This window comes from Macrobrachium rosenbergii, chromosome 39, assembly GCF_040412425.1.
Source record: "Macrobrachium rosenbergii isolate ZJJX-2024 chromosome 39, ASM4041242v1, whole genome shotgun sequence".
NCBI classification, from domain to species: domain Eukaryota; kingdom Metazoa; phylum Arthropoda; class Malacostraca; order Decapoda; family Palaemonidae; genus Macrobrachium; species Macrobrachium rosenbergii.
In genome coordinates this window covers 19,154,833-19,178,883 of record NC_089779.1, presented here as the reverse complement: position 1 = coordinate 19,178,883, position 24,051 = coordinate 19,154,833, and the positions used below count along the sequence as shown (strand labels likewise).

At 35.5% G+C, this 24,051-nt stretch overlaps 2 protein-coding genes across 2 annotated transcripts in view; both read left to right on the top strand.

The window, feature by feature from the left end:
* The first annotated feature begins 4,968 nt into the window (after positions 1-4,968).
* On the top strand, positions 4,969-9,291 carry LOC136825618 (calphotin-like). The gene is made up of 4 exons (XM_067082205.1): positions 4,969-5,542; positions 5,749-6,288; positions 6,338-6,752; positions 9,249-9,291. The coding sequence occupies exons 1-4, from the start codon at positions 4,969-4,971 to the stop codon at positions 9,289-9,291; spliced, it is 1,572 nt and encodes a 523-aa protein (XP_066938306.1).
* Positions 9,292-14,811: 5,520 nt separating this feature from the next.
* Positions 14,812-24,051, top strand: part of LOC136825804 (ras-associated and pleckstrin homology domains-containing protein 1-like) — a 150,017-nt gene continuing 140,777 nt past the window's right edge. The window contains exon 1 of the mRNA XM_067082734.1: positions 14,812-15,355. The gene's annotated coding sequence lies outside the window, so the exon portion shown is untranslated. The remainder of the gene's footprint in view (positions 15,356-24,051) is intronic.

The following is a 24,051-nucleotide window of genomic DNA, read 5'->3' as shown; positions in this document are numbered from 1 at the left end:
CCAGCCGCCTCTCTCTCTCTCTCTCTCTCTCTCTCTCTCTCTCTCTCTCTCTCTCTCCTTCTCTCTCTCTCTCTCTCTCTCTCTTTTTGGGGACAAATAAAGTTGTAGCGTTGCCTTTAATGCACAATGGTTCGCGTTTGGCTTTTGTTATTGATAAAATGAATTGATTTTGTAGAAATTCGGTTGTTTTAATTGATTATTATTATTATTATTATTATTATTATTATTATTATTATTATTATTATTATTATTATTATTATTCAGAAGATGAACCCTATTCGTATGGAACAAGCCCCAAGGAGCCATTGACTTGAAAGCCAAGCTTCCAAAGAGTATGGTGTTCAATTGAAAGAAGCAACAGAATAATAATATAATAATAATAATAATAATAATAATAATAATAATAATAATAATAATAATAATAATAATAATGATAATAATAATAATAATAATAATAATAGGTCTTATTGAAAAGGATGGCTGTATTATGCGAATTCATTTTATACAGATCCTGTATAAGGTAAATTCGCACAATACAGCCATCCTTTCCAATAAGACCTGTATAAGAGAGGGTCTGTTTCCTTCAAATAATAATAATAATAATAATAATAATAATAAATAATGTACCTCCGGTCATGTTTTCTTTCTTCCATCATGCTTTCCTCCTTCTCCTAACAATTGTTTCATAGTAAAACCATGAAGTTTTCCTCCTGTTACACCTTTCAAACCTTTATCCTCTCAATTTCCCTTTCAGCGCTGAATGACCTCATAGGTCCCAGCGCTTGGCCTTTGGCCTAAATTCTGTATCCCATGCCATTCCTACAGAAGAGCATTCTGTGTCATGGGTACCCTGGCTCTTGCTTGTGTGTGTATGTAAATTTGATTCAAACAGTTCCGTTAGTTGCCGACATGACTAATTGCATTTTACATCACTATTACATGAAGTCCTTTGGTCTTGAAACCCCCCCCCCCAACACACACACAAGGGGTCATGTGCTAAGCTTTGGAGCTGAGGACGCTGTGATTCTGATTTCCATCAGCCTGCAAGACATTGACCGATTTCGGGTCTTGGCTACTTCCCACTTTGGCCGTAGCATATATATATATATATATATATATATATATATATATATATATATATATATATATATACATAGATACATATATATATGTGTGTGTATGTAGTTATATATGTATATATATACACATACATACATACATACATACACACATACACACTCACACACACACACACACACACCCCTGTGTAATTTCTGTGTACATACAATAGTTCTTTGGTACGGAATGCGTGTGTATATACAGTATATATGTGTATGTATGTATACGTATGTATATATACAGTATATATATTTACATATAAAAAATATATAAATATATATATATATATATATATATATATATATATATATATATATATATATATATATATATATATATATATATATATATATAATCTGTCCATGTACATTTGCAGGTCCATACAGTAAATGCACAAATGCGACCATTTGCCAGTGAAGAGAGAGAGAGAGAGAGAGAGAGAGAGAGAGAGAGAGAGAGAGAGAGAGAGAGAGAGAGAGATTTGGACGTATTTAGGGCGAGGGAAAGGAAAACGGTGGAAGATGATGAAGAGAGAGAGAGAGAGAGAGAGAGAGAGAGAGAGCAAATTGGAAGATTTAGCTCTCGTAGAGGGGCAGTGAAATTCAATTCAGACTCGGTAGAAGTTGAAAAAGGATTAAAGGGGTTTGGCCGAGGAAAAAGCACCAGAGTAGACGATATGATATGTATGTGTGTATATGTGTATTGTATGTATGTAAGTATGTATGTATGTATATATGTATATTATATATATATATATATGTATATAATATATATATATATTTTATATATATGCACAAATATATATATATATGTATATATATATTATGTATATATTAAAATATATCTTTATATATATATATATATATATATATATATATATATATATATATATATATATATATATGTATATATATATATATATATATATATATATATATATATATATATATATATATATATTTTTTGTGTATGTATCTATATATCAATATATTATATTTATATATATATATATATATATATATATATATATATATATATTGATATATAGATACATACACAAAAAAAGAAAATATATATATATATATATATATATATATATATATATATATATATATATATATATATATATATATGGCACACCCATATATCACTTTCGTGACAATCACACGTTTCGAAGACAAAAATAAAAAGAGGAAGAATAAATAAAAAAAAGGCTTCACGCGGAAAACCGCAGGTGCGGAATAAAACAGGAACAAAATGAATGCGGAAACAAGCTGCTGGAAAAAGCAGCCCCGTTGCAATCTCTGTTACGAATTTATTGAGAATTGAGTGATCTGGCGTCTCCGCTATAAATAAACAAGTGAAAAATGAACCGAAGTTTCTTCGGCGCAATCGAGTTTTCTGTACAGCGTATAATCAAGGCCACCGAAAATAGCTCTATCTTTTGGTGGTCTCGGTATAATGCTGTATGAACCGCTGCCCTTGAATCTTTAACCACGGCCCGGTGGTGGCCTATCCTACATCGTTGCCAGAAGCACGATTATGGCTAAATTTAACCTTAAGTAAAATAAAAACTACTGAGGCTGGAGGGCTACAATTTGGTATGTTTGAAGACTGGAGAGTGGATGATCAACATACCAATTTGCAGCCCTCTAGCCTCTGTAGTTTGTAAGATTTAAGGGCGGACAGAAAAAGTGTGGACAGAATAAAGTGCGGACGTACAGACAAATCCGGCACAGTAGTTTTCTTTTACAGAAAAAATAAAAAGCTACTGGATGGGCGATGTTCAAAAACAGTCGAGTTTTTTCTTTCCCCTTTCTGAAATTATAGTCAGACTGCTCTGTGGTAAGGTCTGTGGAAGAACATTTTTTATGGCAAATTGGTAAAGAGGCTGTGGTAAGGTTTGTCCACAATTTTTCTTGAAAACCTTACCACAGCCTCTTTACCTATTTGTCATCAATAAATTATTGATGATAAATAGGTAAAGAGCCTGTGGTAAGGTTTGTCAGGGAAAATTGGGATGAAAAATAAGTAAAGAGGCTGCAAAATTAAGTACTGAGAGCGTCAGTGCAGTATATTGCTTAATAAAAGAAGCATTACGATATACTCATAGTAGCATGAGTCTTCAAGAAACAAATCCACGTTTATGTATGGGTACATAATTTCTGTAGACATTTATTTTTAAATATATGTGCCCATACATAACTCTAGGGATAGTGCCGTCAGTGCACCTCAAGTATTTTACTGTAGGCATTACTTAAGGGTCTTTGCAGCGTCTCTTCGGCCCCTAGCTGCAACGTCTCTCATTTCTTTTATTGTACCTCCGTTCATATTCTCTTTCTTCCATCTGACTTTCCACCCTCTGAAAATTACTTCCTAGTGCAACTGCGAGTTGTTCCTCTTGTCACACCTTTCAAACCTTCATACTGTCAATTTCCCTTTCAGCACTGAATGACCTCATAGGTCCCAGCTCATTGCCTTTGGCCTAAATTATATATTTTATTCTTGCTTCTCCAAAATAGAGCATTCATATGGACTGACCAATTGTTTGTTTAGTTTGATGTTTTTGCGACGAGAAGAGGAGTTGTGAGAGGTGGGCATAATGTTGACTTTTCTAAAGGAAATTGTCTAGTGAAAAGCGGATTTGGGATGATTGAATGTTGCGAGGAAAGAAATTAAAATGTAAATATGTATAACCCACAATTGCATGCATTTGGTAGGGAAATACAGGGTAAGAGATTAGAGGGCATATTTACAATTCATGAAACTGATGCAGTGATTGCAGATTGCTCCAACTTCAGGGTTGATGGATGTTATAAGAAGCGGAAAGGTCACGAAAAAGATGGTTTCAAGAATTTTAGTCTGTTTTGGGAAGATAGACTAACAAAAAGGAAGTTTTTAAATAGGAGTCCTGAAATATTCTATCAGAAAAGAGCAGAATGTATTACTTATTTTTACTTTATTTATCTCCTGTCTTGATTGACCATTTACTTCTAACCTATTAACTGGTTCTAAAAGTTTTATTTAAAGAACAGATTCACGCATCTCTCTCTCTCCCGTTCTTCCTACATGACCAGATCACGTGCAGATAATCGGTTCATTTTCTTTACCAGTGCTAATTCGCCCCCATCTTTATTGCTAGGAGTTTCACTCAGCCGTTTGTGATTAAATGCATGGTGCTTTTATGTTTGTACGTTAGTGCGTACTCATCAACATGTTTGTGCTGTATTTACTTATTAAGGTGATAAGCGTGTAATATTTGACTATATATATATATATATATATATATATATATATATATATATATATATATATATATATATATATATATACACATACTTACAGACACACATGTATATAAACATATATACTGTACTTGCATGCATATTCCCGATCAAAAGGGAACTGAAATTGAATCAGGCATTAGATGCTGGCTGCTGGCAGAGGGGAAGGGAGGGAGGGGGAGGCAGAATGGCAAGGAGGGAGAAGGGGAAGAGGAAGGGGAAGGGGAATGCTGTAATAACCGCCTTTGAATCAAGAACAGCATTAAGTCATGAATGATATAGAATCAAGGTTTTAAGCGAAGGGGACCGAAATGGATTTGTAGGGCGCCGGTGGAAAGTAAATAGAACGAAAATGGAACGCTCCCGATACAAGATAATAATCATCACTCCAGATGAGTTGAACACTCCTGCTCCTGCTCCTGCTCCTGCTTCTGCTTCTGCTGCTTCCAGGTGACGGCGACCCCCATCCCCTTCCCTTCCACCCCCCCTACTCTTCCCTGTCTCTTCCCCCCCCCCAAACCCCTGGGGTTTTTAAGTAGGTTGGCGGTGGTGGTGGTGTTGTTGGATGCTGTTCGTTGGGGATGGTGTTGGTGTGGTTGCTCGTGTTGCTATTGTTGTGGTCGTTCCTGCTACTGCTTTTGCTGTTGTTGTTCCTGCTACTGCTTTTGCTGTTTGTGTTGTTCCTGCTGCTACTGTTGTTGTTGTTATTACCGCTATTGTTGTTGTTGCTTCTGCTACTGCTTTTGCTGTTGGTATTGTTCCTGCTGCTACTGTTGTTACTGCTATTGCTGTTGTTGCTTCTGCTACTGCAGCTGCTGCTGCTGTTGTTGTTCCTGCTGCTGTTTTTGCTATTGGTATTGTTCCTGCTGCTACTGTTCTTGTTGTTTTTCCTACTTCTACTGTTGTTGTTTTTGTTGCTCCTGCTGTTGTTGTCCTTCCTGCTCCTGATGTTGTTGTTGCTCCTGCTGTTGTATCTCCTGCTGCTGCTGTCGTTGTAGTTGCTCCTGCTGTTGTTGTTGGTGCTCCTGCTGTTGTTGTTGGTGCTCCTACTACTGCTTCTTTTGCTGTTGTTGCTCATGCTCCTACTGCTGTTGTTGTTGTTGTTGTTGTTGTAACAGGGAAAGGAGGAGGAGGAGCAGGTTGTTGTTGTTGGCAGTGTTTGTTGTAATTTGTTATTGTTGTTGTTGCTACTCCTGTTGCTATTGTTCCCACTCCTACTGCTACTGCTGCTGCTGTTGTTGTTGTTGTTGTTGTATCAGCAGAGAGGGGAGGAGGATGGCGTTGGTGTTGTTTGTTGCAGTTTGTTGTTGTTGAGCTACTCTTGCTAATGTTGATGTTTCTTCAGCTACTCTCGCTTGTGTTGTTGTTGCTTCAGCTACTCTTGCTTTTGTTGTTGTTGCTTCAGCTACTCTTGCTTGTGTTGTTGTTGCTTCAGCTACTCTTGCTTGTGTTGTTGTTATTGTTACTTCAGCTATTCTTGCCTACGTTGTTGCTGTTGTTGTTGCTTCAGCTACTCTTGCTTATGTTGTTATTGTTGCTTCAGCTACTCTTGCTTGCGTTGTTGGTATTGTTGCTTCAGCTACTCTTGCCTACGTTGTTGTTGTTGCTCCAGCTACTCTTGCCTATGTTATTGTTATTGTTGCTTCAGCTACTCTTGCCTACGTTGTTGGTGTTGTTGCTTCACTTACTCTTGCTTATGTTGTTGTTATTGTTGCTTCAGCTACTCTTGCCTACGTTGTTGTTGTTGCGTCAGCTACTCTTGCTTATGTTGTTGTAGTATTTATTGCATCGGCTACTCTTGCTTGTGTTGTTGGTATTGTTGCTTCAGCTACTCTTGCTTATGGTGTTGTTATTGTTGCATCAGCTACTCTTGCTTGTGTTGTTGGTATTGTTGCTTCAGCTACCTTGCTTGTGTTGTTGGTATTGTTGCTCAGCTACTCTTGCTTATGGTGTTGTTATTGTTGCATCAGCTACTCTTGCTTGTGTTGTTGGTATTGTTGCTTCAGCTACTCTTGCTTGTGTTGTTGGTATTGTTGCTTCAGCTACTCTTGCTTATGGTGTTGTTATTGTTGCATCAGCTACTCTTGCTTGTGTTGTTGGTATTGTTGCTTCAGCTACTCTTGCTTATGGTGTTGTTATTGTTGCATCAGCTACTCTTGCTTGTGTTGTTGGTATTGTTGCTTCAGCTACTCTTGCTTGTGTTGTTGGTATTGTTGCTTCAGCTACTCTTGCTTGTGTTGTTGGTATTGTTGCTTCAGCTACTCTCGCTTATGTTGCTGTTATTGTTGTTGCATCAGCATCAGCAGGAGGAGGAGGAGGAGGAACAGGAAGACGAGTTGTTGTAGTTAGGTAGGTGTTCCCACGCAAATGGAAAGAGTTGGCTGATGTTTAAGCCCGGGTGCGAGAACAAAAGGGAAGGTGTGCCATAAATATTGAAAAAGGGATTAATCTAGTGAAAAGGATTTCGGTGGTTACGGAGGGGACTGTCGAATGGATTACTTTCTCTCTTTTTATTAATGGATGGGCGGCCGTGGTGGTGGTGGTGGTGGTGTGGAGAGAGAGAGAGAGAGAGAGAGAGAGAGAGAGAGAGAGAGAGCTTGAGAGTGGGGAGTGTGCGTGAGAGGGAGAGTGTTAGTGTTGATAAGAGAGTGAGAGTGTGTGATATTAGAGAGTGAGAGAGAGAGAGAGTGTGTGTGTGTAACACAGAGAGAGAGAGAGAGAGAGAGAGAGAGAGTGTGTGTGTGTGTAAAAGAGAGAGAGAGAGAGAGAGAGTGGGGGGAGCGTGTGTGAGAGGGAGTGTGTTATTGTGTGTGATATTAGAGAGGGAGAGAGAGAGAGAGTGTGTGCAATAGAGAGAGAGAGAGAGAGAGAGAGAGAGAGAGAGAGAGAGAGAGAGAGCACGGGCGGACGTTTTGCCTTCCAGAGATATACTGTGCGTATTCCTATTCCTAACAGGTTCGAGTTCCAGTGATTGCCTTAGAGACGCAGGAGGTTGTATATGTCTGTGTGTCTGTGTGTGTCTCTCTCTGTCTGTGTGTCTGTCGATAAAAGGAGCCTTTAAGAGACAAGGGGAGAACTGAATAGGGTGCGAGAGACGTCAATAGAGTCAAGAGCCAGTGGCCGTGGCGTGGAGTGGAGTGGATGGAGTGGATGTAACAGAACTGAGTAAAAAACAAGTTAAAAATGCGCCGATCTGCGGCGCAATCGAGTTTTCTGTACGGCGTATAATGCTGTATGAAACTTTCAGCCACGGCCCATGAAACTCAGTCACGGTCCGGTGGTGGCCTCAGCCACGGCCCATGAAGTCCTTAGCCGCGGGCCGTGAAACTCGGCCAAAGTCCGGTGGTGGCCTCAGCCACGGCCCATGAAATCCTTAGCCGCAGGCCATGAAACTCAGTCACGGTCCGGTGGTGGCCTCAGCCACGGCCCATGAAATCCTTAGCCGTGGGCCATGAAACTCAGCCACGGGCCGGTGGTGGCCTCAGCCACGGCCCATGAAATCCTTAGCCGCGGGCCATGAAATTCAGCCAAGGTCCGGTGGTGGCCTCAGCCACGGCCCATGAAATCCTTAGCCGTGGACCATGAAACTCAGCCACGGGCCGGTGGTGGCCTCAGCCACGGCCCATGAAATCCTTAGCCGCGGGCCATGAAACTCAGCCGAGGCTGGTGGTGGCCTCAGCCACGGCCCATGAAATCCTTAGCCGCGGGCCATGAAACTCAGCCAAGGTCCGGTGGTGGCCTGTGTTGTTGGTACCTCTACCGGTGCCAGACGCACGATCATGGCTAACTTTACCTTTAAATAAAATAAAAACTACTGAGGCTGGAGGGCTGCAATTTGGTACGTTTGATGATTGGAGGGTGGATGATCAACATACCAATTTGCAGCCCTCTAGCTTCAGTGGTTTTCAAGATTTTAGGGCGTACAGAAAAAAGTGCAGACGGCAAAAAGTGCGGACAGAATAAAGTGCGGACGGACAGACAAAGCCGGCACAACAGGTTTCTTTTACAGAAAACTAAAAAGAATAAAAGGATAAATAAAGAGAATGTAGGATTTGCTTCGAAAGCAAAATTCCTGTTGGTGAATTTATGATTTGCAGAATTCTTTGCGAAATGGCGCTGATGAACGCATCAGGGGAGATGCGTTTTTCGCCTTCCGTTGAATTTGGGTTGGGAGAAAGAGAGAGAGAGAGAGAGAAAGTATGTCTGTAAAATTCTGAATTGGATATATATATATATATATATATATATATATATATATATATATATATATATCAATTCTTCTAATGATGGATATATATATATATATATATATATATATATATATATATATATATATATATATATATATATATATATACACTGTGTATATATATATATATATATATATATATATATATATATATATATATATATATATATATATATATATATATATATATATATATATATAAAGCATCTAAACAAAAGTGCTTTCTGTTAATGTTGCATTCTCTCGAAAATGTCTATCCACTTCGCTAAATGAGAAAGGTCCGATCTTCCAGTCAGTCACACCAACTTTTTTTAGCCATTTACTTTACCTCCATTCCCACTTCCTCCCTACATTCTTGCTGTCCAGCTTCTCTGAGTATTACTTCTTAGTGCAACTGTGTTGTTTTATCTCCCAGTTTCACCTTCAGATCTTTGTGCTTCATATCTCTTATGCCCTTAGGGAGAAAGTGTCGTCAGTGCACCTCATGCGATTCACTGTGGGCATTACTTAAGGTTCTTTATAGCACCCCATCTGCCCCTGGCTGCAAGCCCTTTCATACCTTTCACTGTGCCTCCGTTCATGTTTTTCCCTTTCAGCGCTGATGACCTCATAGTTCCCAGCGCTTGGTCTTTGGCCTAAATTCTATATTCTGTTACATTCTGTTCATCTCCACGCTGAATGACCTATTTGGCCCCAGTGCTTGGCCTCTGACCTGGACCTGGTATTTCGTTCTAATCCTTCTGGCCAGAACTATGAGAGCTGATAGTCAGCTCAGTGGTCTGGTTAAATAATAATAATAATAATAATAATAATAATAATAATAATGTGTAATAAAAAACCATAATTATATAGTAAATATATTATTATGTAAACTAAACATACAAATATATAGTAAGTGTATAGTAAATATATTATTATGTAAAAAAAACAAGCAAAGAGCTTCAAATACCTGAACGGTATTCCTCAAGTGTTTCCAAGTCTTTGTTTGTTTATTTTACATAATATATTTACTATATAATTGTAGAATTTTATTACACAGACTGTTTTTCACGAGATTGTGAATGATTATTATTATTATTATTATTATTATTATTATTATTATTATTATTATTATTAAAATACTTTAACTAGTCCACTGGGGCTGGCCCGAATGATTAGAACGAGAGACCAGGTCTAGGTCAGACGCCAAGCACTGGGACCAAATAGGTCATGGAGTTGTATTACATAATAATAATAATAATAATAATAATAATAATAATAATAATAATAATAATAATGATAATAATAATAATAATAATAATAATAATAATAATAATAATAATAACGGGACCACAAGACGAAATAGAAGAGTTAAAGAACCCTTCCTTTGCGAAGAGACATTAAAAGAAGCATTTATTATTTATGCGGAGTCGATTTCAGTTTATGGACAGCAAAAATTCCCGCGTTCCCTGAGGTGAAAAGAAGCGGAAAAATAGAGTTTTTTTTTTCCTAATAGATTTCCTAATTAACTCGAGGGACGGCGGCGGCGGCGGCGGCGGCGCCTGCGTCTGGTGGAACGGAAGGGCTCGATTCTCACGCCGGCGAAGTTTTATTATGCCAACACAAATAATAAAAGGGAAGAGTTGACGAAACTCACACTTTTGTTTTTTTTGTTTATGTGTTCTTGTGTGCCTTTGCTTGCTAGATGTATTCGTGGTTTTCTCTCTCTCTCTCTCTCTCTCTCTCTCTCTCTCTCTCTCTCTCTCTCTCTCTCTCTCTCTCTCTATATATATATATATATATATATATATATATATATATATATATATATATATATATATATATATATATATATATATATATATAAAAGTATAAATAGATATTTATATATGTATATCTGTATATGTGTATGTATACATATATATACAGTATATATGTATTAATGTTATATGTCTATTTATTTATGTATATATACAAGAGAGAGAGAGAGAGAGAGAGAGAGAGCGAGAATAACCACAATGTCCTCCTCTTTACACTTTCTGCAAACGCTTGTCACTACAAAGCGTAAGATCCGATATGGAGAACGGAATTTTGCAGGATTCGAACCCGCTCCCGGGATATCAGAACAATAGGTAAACAAAATATAGAATAAAACGGGTGAAAGCTGATAATCTGTAAAAAAAAGTAAAGAATGGAACGGGTGAAAGTTGATAATATAACTCGTAAAACGATGCTTGTCAAGAGATATATATATGTACTGGATTTGGTCATTATTGACTAAGTTGTTAAGCGTTCCTGTTCCCACTGTTTACAAATGTATTGGTTCTCTTCAATCCCATTATTTACAAAGAGTTGATATTGCTGGAAGCCCCTTTCGCTTTTTTTTTCCTACAGAACATACGGCTACAGGATTGTGTGTTTGTGACTTTGTTGTACACATGCACACAAACTATATATATATATATATATATATATATATATATATATATATATATATATATATATATATATATATATATATATATATATATATATATATATATATATATATATACATACATGCATGTGTCTATGTGTGTATGTATGTGCATTTGTTTGTGTTACAGAGAGAGATAGATGTATTCCCCTCTTTATGATACAAAGTGGCCAAACCTGCAGTCAGCTGGGCTGACTCTCCTGAGTCACCCAACCTCGACGGCGCGAAAGAAAATTCGACTTTTTGAATTTGTTTCAGCGCTGACTTTTTCGTGCAACTGCAACGCGAATTAAAAATGGGATGATTCATGACGCCTATCGATACGGTACGCAAAATGTAGATTGTTCTGTTTATTATATATATATATATATATATATATATATATATATATATATATATATATATATATATATATATATATATATATATATATATATATAAAAGTTTTTCTGTGCAGTTACATTTAATTTTTTTCTTTGCAACTACATTTATTTTTTCTTTGCAATTAAATTTCATTTTTCTTCGCAAATACATTTATTTTTCTTTGCAGTTACATTAATTTTTTTCCTTTGCAATTACATTTATTTTTCCTTTGCAATTACATTTAATTTTTTCTTTGCAACTACATTTATTTTTTTCTTTGCAATTGAATTTAATTTTTTCTTTGTAATTACATTTATTTTTTCTGTTCAGTTAAATTAATTTTTTCTTTTGCAGTTACGTGCAGCCTTTGCATTGCAGTAACATTTGAACTTTTCTTTGCAATTAAATTATTTTTCTTCGTAAATACATTTATTTTTTCTTTGAAATTACTTATATTTTTTCTTTGCAATTACATATATGTTTTCTTTGTAACTGCATTTACTTTTTGCAAGTACATTTATTTTTTATTTGCAATTACATTTATTTTTTTGCAATTACATTTATTTTTTCTTTGCAATTACACTGAATTTTTTCTTTGCAATTACATTTAATTTTTCTTTGCAGTTGCATTTTTTTATTTGTGATTATTTTTTCTTTGCAATTACAATTATTTTTTCTTTACAATTAAATTTAATTTTTTCTTTTGAAAATACATTGAATTTCTTTCTTTGCAATTACATTTAATTTTTTCTCTAACACATTTCCGTGCACGTATTACTTGGTAAATTGCCTGCCACTTAAAAATAGTGAAATCGTGGCTTCAGAAAACGGGTTAAGGGCAAATCCGAGTTTGATTGATATGTCAAAAATGGAACATTTAGCCTCGGGATCATTTATTAGCAAATACTTTAGAAATGTTTGTGCATCGTTGTCAAAAATGTTTTGAGCAGGTCGTCAAATTTGCATTCCTTTTTTTTTTTTGTTATTTCTCCTAAAGTCTTAAAGTTATTTGTATACAAAATTTTTGTGCTTTTACTTTCAAATATTTTGAGCTGGTCTACAGAACTATTGCGCCGGCTTTGTCTGTCCGTCCGCACTTTTTTCACTTTTTTTTTGTCCGCACTTTCTTCTGTCTGGCAACGTTTTCTGTCCGCAGTTTTTTCTGTCCGCACTTTTTCTGTCCGCCCTCAGATCTTAAAAACTACTGAGGCTGGAGGGCTGCAAATTGGTATGTTGATCATCCACCCTCCAATCATAAAACTTACCAAATTGCAGCCCTCTAGCCTCCTCGGTAGTTTTGATTTTATTTAATATTAAAGTTAACCATAATCGTGCGTCTGGCAACGATATAGGATAGGCCACAACCCGGCCGTGGTTAAAGTTTCGTTGGCCGCGAATCATACAGCATGATACCAAGATCACCGAAAGATAGATCTATTTTCGGTGGTCTTGAGTATACGCTGTAGCGGCTGTACAGAAACTTCGGCGCATTTTTAAATTATTTATTTTCTCTTAAAATCATTTGTTCAGTAGATTACACCTACAGACATCACAGTGTTCCAAATTTAAGACCTTCTTATTCCTCTCAATTCCCATTCCAGCGTTGAATAACCTCCTCATAGGTCCCAGCGCTTGGCCTTTGGCCTAAATCTTATATTCCAGTCCATTCCAAGAACAGCTCAAGAACATGAAGATGATTAAGATGAAATCTCTGTCGAGAACAGAATTTTTAGAACAGTTATATATTCCAGCTGACATGAACACGAACTCTCCCTAACTCTCATTTTATTCTTTTTTATTCTCTTGACAATAAAGAGACAAACGCTTGATTGGTTAGTCAGAGCTCCTGTAAGGTTCATCTCTCTCTCTCTCTCTCTCTCTCTCTCTCTCTCTCTCTCTCTCTCTCTCTCTCTCTCTTAGCACAGGGGACCATTGACAGTGTCAGATCGGGCAACAGGTGAAGTTTTTCCTCCATCTTCTATATATATGTATTATATATGTGTATATATACATACTTACATGCATACATATATATGTATATATGTATGTGTGTGTGTATATATAAGTGCAGTTGGAAGTAACTTTAATACTAAGGATAAAGAAGAAATGCAGTGAGCTTGTTAACCCACATAACTTGATGTCGTAATAAAATTGTATATATATATATATATATATATATATATATATATATATATATATATATATATATATATATATATTACCATAAAGCCTTTTTTATTTAATATCTTCTTTAAAATAATTTTTTTCATCAGAATAGTATTGTGATGCCACAGAGCGTTTCCGAGAGAGAGAGAGAGAGAGAGAGAGAGAGAGAGAGAGAGAGAGAGAGAGAGAGTGTACCATACAAAGACAATTTTAATCACGGAGTTATCCCTCTTTTTCCCCCTCCCCCTCCTCCCCCCTCCTTTTCCAACCTACCTCCCTCCCCCTCTGATTGCGTGGGTCACTCATAGCCCCCTGGCAACTCCTCTCAAATTTGAGATTCCCCCTGATGAAATTGTATCAAGTACGGAACTTCCAAGGGATGCGAAAGATGCATCATTCCCCCTCTCTCTCTCTCTCTCTCTCTCTCTCTCTCTCTCTCTCTCTCTCTCTCTCTCTCTCTCTCAGGAGGAAAGGATTTGATAGCCGTTGAATGGTAGTGAACCGATTTCTCGTAATGTTCATGACTGTCGTGTTTGCTTGTGCTTCGTATATTTGATATTGCAAATATTTCTGTTGAATGAAACTTCATTTTCAAAGTCAGGCTGATTAGTTTCATGAAATTCATACAGTCACGTGTACTCATTAGATCCACTCGGCTTGTGCCCTCGTGACAGTGTAATGAAACGTGCCAGGGAATGCCCAAGGGACGAGGCGTCGTCTTAAGTGCCGCCGAGAGAGTGAGAGAGAGAGTTTGAGAGAGAGAAAGAGAAAGAGAGAGATGAACCTTGCTATGATCTCTGGGCCGACATAAGCAACACCAAATTATCGTGCGCTGGCCTACCAGCCGCGTGTTTAACCACAAGTCATCAATAATTGGGCGGGAAGGCTGCGCGCCACAGCCGGGCGTTCGCGCCTTTTTTATTATTTTTTTTCCCCGGGCAAACTTGATCGATTGGATGACATGTAAGTTTAACCAATGTAATGACTCCAATTAGGGGCTGGGTGGAGGGCGGGGGGAGTGGCAGCCTTCCCTGCCCTGTCCTAGGTCTGGAGGGGCCAGCCGGAGAGCCAGCCAGCCAGGAGGAGGAGGAGGAGGAGGAGGAGGAGGATTGCGCATGTGCGCCGGGTGGAGGAGGAGGAGGAGGAGGAAGAGGGACAGGAGGAGGAGGAGGGGAGGGCAGAGTCGGGACATCCAAGCGAGGGAAAATCAAAGGGCGAAGAGCAGAGGCCGTGGCCGCACCACAAGGTGAAGACTGCAGTGGTTCCCCTGCTCCCGCTCTCGAGTCCGTGTGTGTGTGGGCCCTTCGTCCCTCCTCCTCCTCCACCACCACTTCCTCCTCCTCCTCCTCCTCCTCCTCCTCCTCCTACAACACCAACAACCACCACCTCCTCCTCGTATTCTCCCACACTCTCCTCCTCGAAAATCACGGCGATTCTCGACGACTACTCAGTGGTTCGACCCAGTGGGGGAAAAAGGTTCTGGTGATAAGACGCTCGGGTCTCTGGATCTCTGTCTCTGTCTTTCTCTGTCGTGGACGCCATGAGGAACTGACCAAAAAAATAATAGAGAAAGGAATCATTTTCGGGGCAAAATTATTTGCGACCAGCGGGATCGTTTTGTGAAGAAGGCCCCTCTCTCGACAGGAGTCATCGCCATCATCTTCTTCGTATTCTTCTTCTTCTACATCTTCTAACATTTTCCCGCGAAACTCAGCAAAGGTAAGATTCGAATAATACTCTTGATTTGTTTGTGGTCGTTGTGGGGAAATTTGCATTTTTTTTTTTTTAGTAATTTATTTTATTATTAATATCGGTGGATTTTTTTCGGTCCGGGTTGACGTTCTGTCAAACGGTAGTGTTGTAGTTTGGTTAAAAATACATTTTTTCTCTTTTTCACATTATGACAAACTTTTTTTCACATTATAACAAAATTTCTATTTTTTTTTTTTACATTGACAAAATTGTTTTTTGACATTATGACAAAATTTTTCTTTTTTCCACATTATGAAAAAATTATTTCTTTTTTCACATTAGGAAAAATTTTCTTTTTTTTCCACATTATGACAATTTTTTTTCCACATGACAAATTTTTTTTCACATTATGACGATTTTTTTTCACATGACAAAAAATTTTCTTTTCACATTTGACAAAAATTTTCTTTTTTCCCACAGTATGACAAATTTTTTTCCTTTTTTCACATTATGACAAAATCTTTTTTTTTTTTCAAATTCACGACAATAATTATCGTATAACGAACTTGAGCAAAACCCTTATGGAAAAATGATTGAATTTAATATTTCCCATTGACACCAAAGAGATTTGGAAAAACCGATGTTCAGAAATGACACCTCGACACAGACATTGTGACACTGACAATGACAATGACACTGCTGTTATCGTCAACATCATTATCATCATCATCATAACAAACAAATCACGCCAGTCTCACGATCATATGACATCATATCGTCATATCATCATCATCATCCGTCAAGGTCGCTCAGCACACAGCGGATTTACACTGTCCCTTTAAATACCAGATGAATGGAAATCATTAACGCTTTTGTGTTCCTATTATTAGCATTATTATTTCGTTCTTTTGATTTTTTCTCTATGAATTTTTTTTCAAACTCGCTCTCTTGCGCTTTCGTGAGGCTGAGAGAGAGAGAGAGAGAGGATTCGGAACTCACGAATTTTCCTGTTTATTATTATTATTATATTATTATTATTATTATTATTATTATTATTATTATTATTATTATTATTATTATTATTATTATTATTATTGTTCAAAAGACGAACCCAATTCATGTGGACCAAGCCCACCACAGGGGCCATTGACTTGAAATTCAAGAAGCTTCTAAAGAATATTATTATTATTATTATTATTATTATTATTATTATTATTATTATTATTATTATTATTATTATTATTATTATTATTATTATTATTATTCAAAAGACGAACCCTATTCATATGGAACAAGCCCACCACAGGGGCCACTGACTTGAAATTCAAGAAGCTTCCAAAGAATATTATGGTGTTCATTCGAAAGAACTAACAGGAGGTAAAGAGAAATACGGAAAGAAGAGATCTCACTTAATAAAGGAGAAAAAACAGAATAAACAAATTAATAGAAATAGATAAAAATGTAAGTTAATTATGAAAATGCAAGGAGAATTGTATTAGGACGAAATCACATGCAGATTTCACATAGAGTAAACGATGCAAAATACATTAGTCAGATGAGAATAATAATAATAATAATAATAATAATAATAATAATAATAATAACTGGAGAAGTACTAATGAGCATTGTTGCTGTGCAAAAATTTCCGCGTTCCGCACTCTCTCTCTCTCTCTCTCTCTCTCTCTCTCTCTCTCTCTCTCTCTCTCTCTCTCTCTCTCTCTCTCCTTTAAATCCTTTGTCGTGTAAAAGCTAAATCTAGAGATCTTATTCATTCCATTTAACACCGGCGCCCATCTGAGTTGCGTGTTTTGTTTTTCAAGAATTTTGGGGAGGGCGAACTTAGCCGGGAGATTGGTCTGTTTTCTGATTTTTTTTTTTCTATTTTCTTTCTTTTCTGTTGCTTTTATGATCTCGTTTCTTAGTTTTGCTTTATTTTTAATTTTTCTCTTTTTTTAGTCTTATTAATTTTATGATTTAATTTCTTAATGTTGTTATATATGTTTTTCCCTTCGAGATGTTACAGTAGGTATTCTGTTTTTAATTTTTTTTATTCCATTTATTAGTTTTGTGTGATGTTTTCCTTCGAACTGTTACACTAGATATTTTGTTTTAATTTTTTGTTTCCATTTATTAATTATTATTTATTATGTCTGTTTTTATTCTTGAAATGCTACACTAGATATTCCGTTTTTAATTTTATGATTTCAATTCTGAGTTCATTTTGCATATCTGTTTTTCCTCTCTGGCATGTTGTTTTAATTTTATGATTTCATTTCTTAATCCATTTTGCTGTACTTCCCTTTGAAATGTTACACTAGATATTCCGTTTTTAATTTTACGGTTTCATTTTTTACTTCATTTTGCTCTATCTCTGTTTTCCTCTCTGGTATTTTGTTCTTAATTTTATGAATTCATTCTTAATCCTTTTTGCTATATTTCCCTTTGAAATGTTACGCCATTAATTTTATGATTTCATTTCTGAGTTCATTTTGCTCCATCTCTGTTTTTCTCTCTGGTATTTTGTTTGTAATTTTACGATTTCATTTCCTAATTCATTTTGCTGTATTTCTGTTTTTCCCTTTAATATTTTGTTTTTAACTTTATGACTTCATTTCTTACTTCATTTTGCCATATCTCTATTTTTCTCTATGGTATTTTGTTTGTAGTTTTATTATTTCATTTCCTAATTCATTTTGCTGCATCTCTCTTTTTCCATTTAATATTTTGTTTTTAATTTAATGACTTCATTTCTTAATCCATTTTGTTATATTTCCCTTTAAAACGTTACGCCACAATTTTATGATTCCATCTCAGTTTTTCCATCTGAAATATTACACTAGATATTCCTTTTTAAGGGGAATACACCCCTTATATATTTTTGTGACGTTATGAACGCTTTCGCAAATCCAAGCTGTTTGTTGTGTATGTGCATTGATATTCGAGTGTTAATCTGTGTTGGTGTTATGGCTTCCATTTGCCACCGGTCTAAACAAGCACTTAAGTAGAAAAGACCCCGGGCGCCATAGTTCGGTCTGTCCACTGCAGACGAATGGGGATTACAGACTTACAGACTTACAGAATTACAGACTCAGAGACTTACAGAATTTACCAAGTGCAATCGTCGGTAGATAATGATTTCGCTGTTCCCTGTTTTCAATTTCAATTTGCATTGAAGTCGTGACGTGGGCACCGCCTTGTCGTAGGGAGCGAAGTCTCTTGATGATTGAATTTGTATGTATGTGTGTATGTATGTATGTATGTACGGTATGTATGTATGTATGTATGTATTATGTATATATATATATGTATGTAGTTACATATATATACATAAATATATTTATATATATTATATATATATTATATATACATATGTACTGTATATACACATACTTAAAATATGTTTGTGTACACTTTGAGTTCGTTCACTCATCTAGCACAAACTTCGCATAAAAGTTATTTCCAGTTTTTTTTTAATCCAAGATTAAAAAAACAAAAAATAATAATAAGGTTGGAATATACTTTTAAATGTGCCTAATTATCAGACAATTTCTTCATTAGATGAAATAAGCGGTCCGAATTGTGATAAGGAAGGAGTTAGTATTGTTAATTTATTTTTTCTTTTTTCAATAAGTGATCTCTTCTTTCTGTATTTCCCATTGCCTTCTGTTACTTCTTTCTAATGAACGCCATAATATTCTTTGGAAGCTTCTTGAATTTCAAGTCAGTGGCCCCTGTGGTGGGATTGTTCCATATGAATAGGGTTCATCTTCTGAGCAATAATAATAATAATAATAATAATAATAATAATAATAATAATAATAATGATAATAATAATAATAATAATGAACACCATAATATTCTTTGGAAGCTTGAATTTTAAGTCAGTGTCCCCTGTGGTGGGCTTGTTCCATATGAATAGGGTTCTTCTTCTTCTGAATAATAATAATAATAATAATAATAATAATAATAATAATAATAATAATAATAATAATGAATTTTTCGTCTTATTTCAATCTGCGAACATATAAGTTTTTTAGGTCCACTTCTAGACTGATTTATAAGTAAAGGGATCACCCTACTTAGAATATAAGATTTTTTTATATTTTACTTTAGTTCTGACAGATATTGGGCCCGTAATGTAAAATTTTAAGGCTTAGCTTAAAATGTATCAGGAAAATATTTTGCAAATTACAACTGATCGGTTGTTGTGTAGTATCTTCCATTTGTTATTGTTGATAGACGATTATTTACATTTGCAACTTGTTGTTACTTTCCTTTCACCTCTTGTTGTTATTATTATTATTATTATTATTATTATTATTATTATTATTATTATTATTATTATTATTATTCAGAAGATGAACCCTATTCATATGGAACAATCCCACCACAGGGGCCACTGACTTGAAATTCGAGCTTCCAAAGAATATGGTGTTCATTAGAAAGAAGTAACATAAGGTAATGGGAAATACAGAAAGGAGATATCATTTATTAGGAAAACAGGCAAGTTTAACAAATGAATTAACAGTAGTCACGCTGGAATTGTTTTGCTTTACCCTTGCTTGAAAAGCGTTTTTTTGTGTTTTTTTTTTTTTTTGTTTACAAGAAAAAAACACAAGAATGTCCACTTTTTATTGACAAGTTCGTGACGGTCGGTCATGTTGACATAAAATCATGTTGATATAGCGCCCAGAAGGTTAAAAAAAATAAAAGTTCTTGTATTTTTTTTTTACTCTACAAAATAATCTGGTCTGTTTAATTTCACCCTTGCTTGAGAAGTTTTTTTTTTTTTTTTTTTTTTTTTTTTTCAAAGAACAAGGAAAAAAGACACCAGAATGTCCGTGACAGGAAGTCATGTTGACATAACGCCCTGGAAGTAAAAAACTAAAACGTTCTTGTTTTGCTTTCACGCTAATTCAAGTTAATTTGGTCTAGCTTAATTTCACCCTTGCTTGAAACGTGTTATTTTTTCCAAAAAGCAAGAAAAAAAGACACAAGTTTGTTCGTTACAGGAAGTCATGTTGACATAACGCCCAGAAAATTAAAAGTAAAACGTCCTTGTTGTGTTTTCACTCTAATTCAATTTAATCAGGCCTAGCTTAGTTTTACCCTTGCTTAAGAAGTTTTTTTTTCAAAGAACAAGAAAAGACACAAGAATGTTCGTTACAGGGAGTCATGTTGACATAACGCCCAGAAAATAAAAAAAAAATATAGAAAGTTCTTGTTTTGCTTTCACTCTAATTCAGTTTAATCGGGTCTAGCTTAGTTTCACGTTTGCTTGAGGAGTTTTTTTTTATTTTCAAGGAACAAGAAAAGACACAAGAATGTCCGTGACAGGAAGTCATGTTGACATAAGCCCCAGAAAATAAAAAAAAATAAATATAGAAAGTTCTTGTTTTGCTTTCACTCTAATTCAATTTAATCAGGTTTAGCTTAGTTTCGTGTCAGTGGACGGAAGCCGAGAAATGAAATTACACTCTCTCATTTATTTTCCTGCCCTTTCATTTCAGTGTGTTCTGTGTCACTATCTTATTATGATTCAGTGATGGGGGGCACTGTGATACCCAGTTATCTTTGAGTGCGTTGAAGATACTAGTGTATTCTTGCTGTAACCTTCAATTTTAGTTTTCTGTAAAAGTAAACTGTTGTGCTGGCTTTGTCTGTCCGTCCGCACTTTATTCTATCCACACTTTTTACTATCCGCCCTCAGATCTTAAAAACTACTGAGGCTAGAGGGCTGCAAATTGCTATGTTGACCATCCACCCTCAAGTCATCAAACATACCAAATTGCAGCCCTCTAGCCTCAGTAGTTTTTTATTTTATTTAAGGAGAAATTTAGCCATAATCGTGCGTCTGGCAACGATATAGGATAGGCCGCGAGCGGGCCGTGGTTAAAGTTTCATGGGATCTAATTTCGGTGGCCTTGATTATACGATGTAGCGGCTGTAGAGGAAACTCGATTGCGCCGAAGTTTCTTCGGCGCATTTTTTACTTGTTTCTTATTGTATCTTTAAAACCAGCGTGGTAAATGTATTAGTGTATTTTTGCTGTAATCTTCAGGTTTTCTTATTATCTTTAAGACTAGCAAGGTAAAGATATCCAGTTATCTTTGAGTGCGTTGAAGATATTAGTGTATTTCTGCTAGTTTTACCAGCAAGGTAAAACTATCAGTGTATTTTTTGCTGTAATCTTCAGGTTTTCTTATTATCTTTAAGACTAGCAAGGTAAAGATATCCAGTTATCTTTGAGTGCGTTGAAGATATTAGTGTATTTCTGCTAGTTTTACCAGCAAGGTAAAACTATCAGTGTATTTTTGCTGTATTCTTCAGGTTTTCTTATTATCTTTAAGACTAGCAAGGTAAAGATATCCAGTTATCTTTGAGTGCGTTGAAGATATTAGTGTATTTCTGCTAGTTTTACCAGCAAGGTAAAACTATCAGTGTATTTTTGCTGTAATCTTCAATTTTTGTTATTTTCTTTCAAACTAGCAGGGTAAAGATATTAGCGTATTTTTACTGTAATCTCCAGTTTTTTCTATTATCTTTAAAACCAGCGTTGTAAAGATATTGGTATATTTTTGCAGTAACCTTTAGTTTTTCTATTAACTTTAAAACCAGCAAGGTAAAGATAGGGTATTGTGGTTGCAAGTCTCAATTTTTCTATTATCTTTAAAACCAGCAAAGTAAAGATAGTGTATTGTGGTTGCAAGTCTCAATTTTTCTATTATCTTTAAAACCAGCAAAGTAAAGATAGTGTATTGTGGTTGCAAGTCTCAATTTTTCTATTATCTTTAAAACCAGCAAAGTAAAGATAGTGTATTGTGGTTGCAAGTCTCAATTTTTCTATTATCTTTAAAACCAGCAAAGTAAAGATAGTGTATTGTGGTTGCAAGTCTCAATTTTTCTATTATCTTTAAAACCAGCAAAGTAAAGATAGGGTATTGTGGTTGCAAGTCTCAATTTTTCTATTATCTTTAAAACCAGCAAAGTAAAGATAGTGTATTGTGGTTGCAAGTCTCAATTTTTCTATTATCTTTAAAACCAGCAAAGTAAAGATAGTGTATTGTGGTTGCAAGTCTCAATTTTTCTATTATCTTTAAAACCAGCAAAGTAAAGATAGTGTATTGTGGTTGCAAGTCTCAATTTTTCTATTATCTTTAAAACCAGCAAGGTAAAGATAGTGTATTGTGGTTGCAAGTCTCAATTTTTCTATTATCTTTAAAACCAGCAAAGTAAAGATAGTGTATTGTGGTTGCAAGTCTCAATTTTTCTATTATCTTTAAAACCAGCAAAGTAAAGATAGTGTATTGTGGTTGCAAGTCTCAATTTTTCTATTATCTTTAAAACCAGCAAAGTAAAGATAGGGTATTGTGGTTGCAAGTCTCAATTTTTCTATTATCTTTAAAACCAGCAAAGTAAAGATAGTGTATTGTGGTTGCAAGTCTCAATTTTCTATTATCTTTAAAACCAGCAAAGTAAAGATAGTGTATTGTGGTTGCAAGTCTCAATTTTTCTATTATCTTTAAAACCAGCAAAGTAAAGATAGTGTATTGTGGTTGCAAGTCTCAATTTTTCTATTATCTTTAAAACCAGCAAAGTAAAGATAGGGTATTGTGGTTGCAACTCTCAATTTTTCTATTATCTTTAAAACCAGCAAGGTAAAGATAGTGCATTGTGGTTGCAACTCTCAATTTTTCTATTATCTTTAAAACCAGCAAAGTAAAGATAGTGTATTGTGGTTGCAAGTCTCAATTTTTCTATTATCTTTAAAACCAGCAAGGTAAAGATAGGGTATTGTGGTTGCAAGTCTCAATTTTTCTATTATCTTTAAAACCAGGAAAGTAAAGATAGTGTATTGTGGTTGCAACTCTCAGTTTTTCTGCTATCTTGAAAGCCAGCAAAGATATATGGTTATTGTCACCTATGTACTTTAGTTGATCGTCGTGTTTTTATCAAAAGTCTCGCTAGAATTCGCTTTGTAAATTTTTAAAGCACAAGGAGAATAGCATTAGGGCAGTAATGTATTGAATCTTCGCTTGAACTTCTGAAGTAGGGAGGCTGTTCCATAGTCCAACGGTGTGAGGAATAAAGGACTTCTGGAACTAAGAAGTTTGACATTGAGGTACATTTACTGCGTAGGCGCTTCTGCTGTTCAGCGAATCAGGTTGCTCTCGACATGTAAAAGGGGGTCAGGGATCTTACGAAAGATCTCTGTTAAAATACAACTTCTGAAAAATTGACAAACAATAGACCATCCGTCGATGGTCCAAGTCATAACTACTAATATTAGGAGACAGAAACCTACAGTCACGAACCACTCTGAATAATTTTCTGTTTGAATCTGAGGCGAGCAGGTAAAGAACTTTGGTAATTGCTGATATTCAATGCCACGTGACGTGGAAGAGAGTTCATTTGCATATCATGACGTCATTACCTGGAATTTCACGTCATGATTTGCGGCAGTTAATGCTGAGAGTCGTTCATATTATAAAGATCGATTTGGTCACGTGATGTTTGGACGGTCCTTGGGATTTTTTCTCTGGCATTTGATTTGTTCAAAAGCCCTTGCTAGAATATGTTTTTAGTCTTTAATTATTATAATTATAATAATAATAATAATTATTATTATTATTATTATTATTATTATTATTATTATTATTAATCAGAAGATGAAACCTATTGATAAGGAACAAACCCACAGGGACCATTGACTTAAATTTATT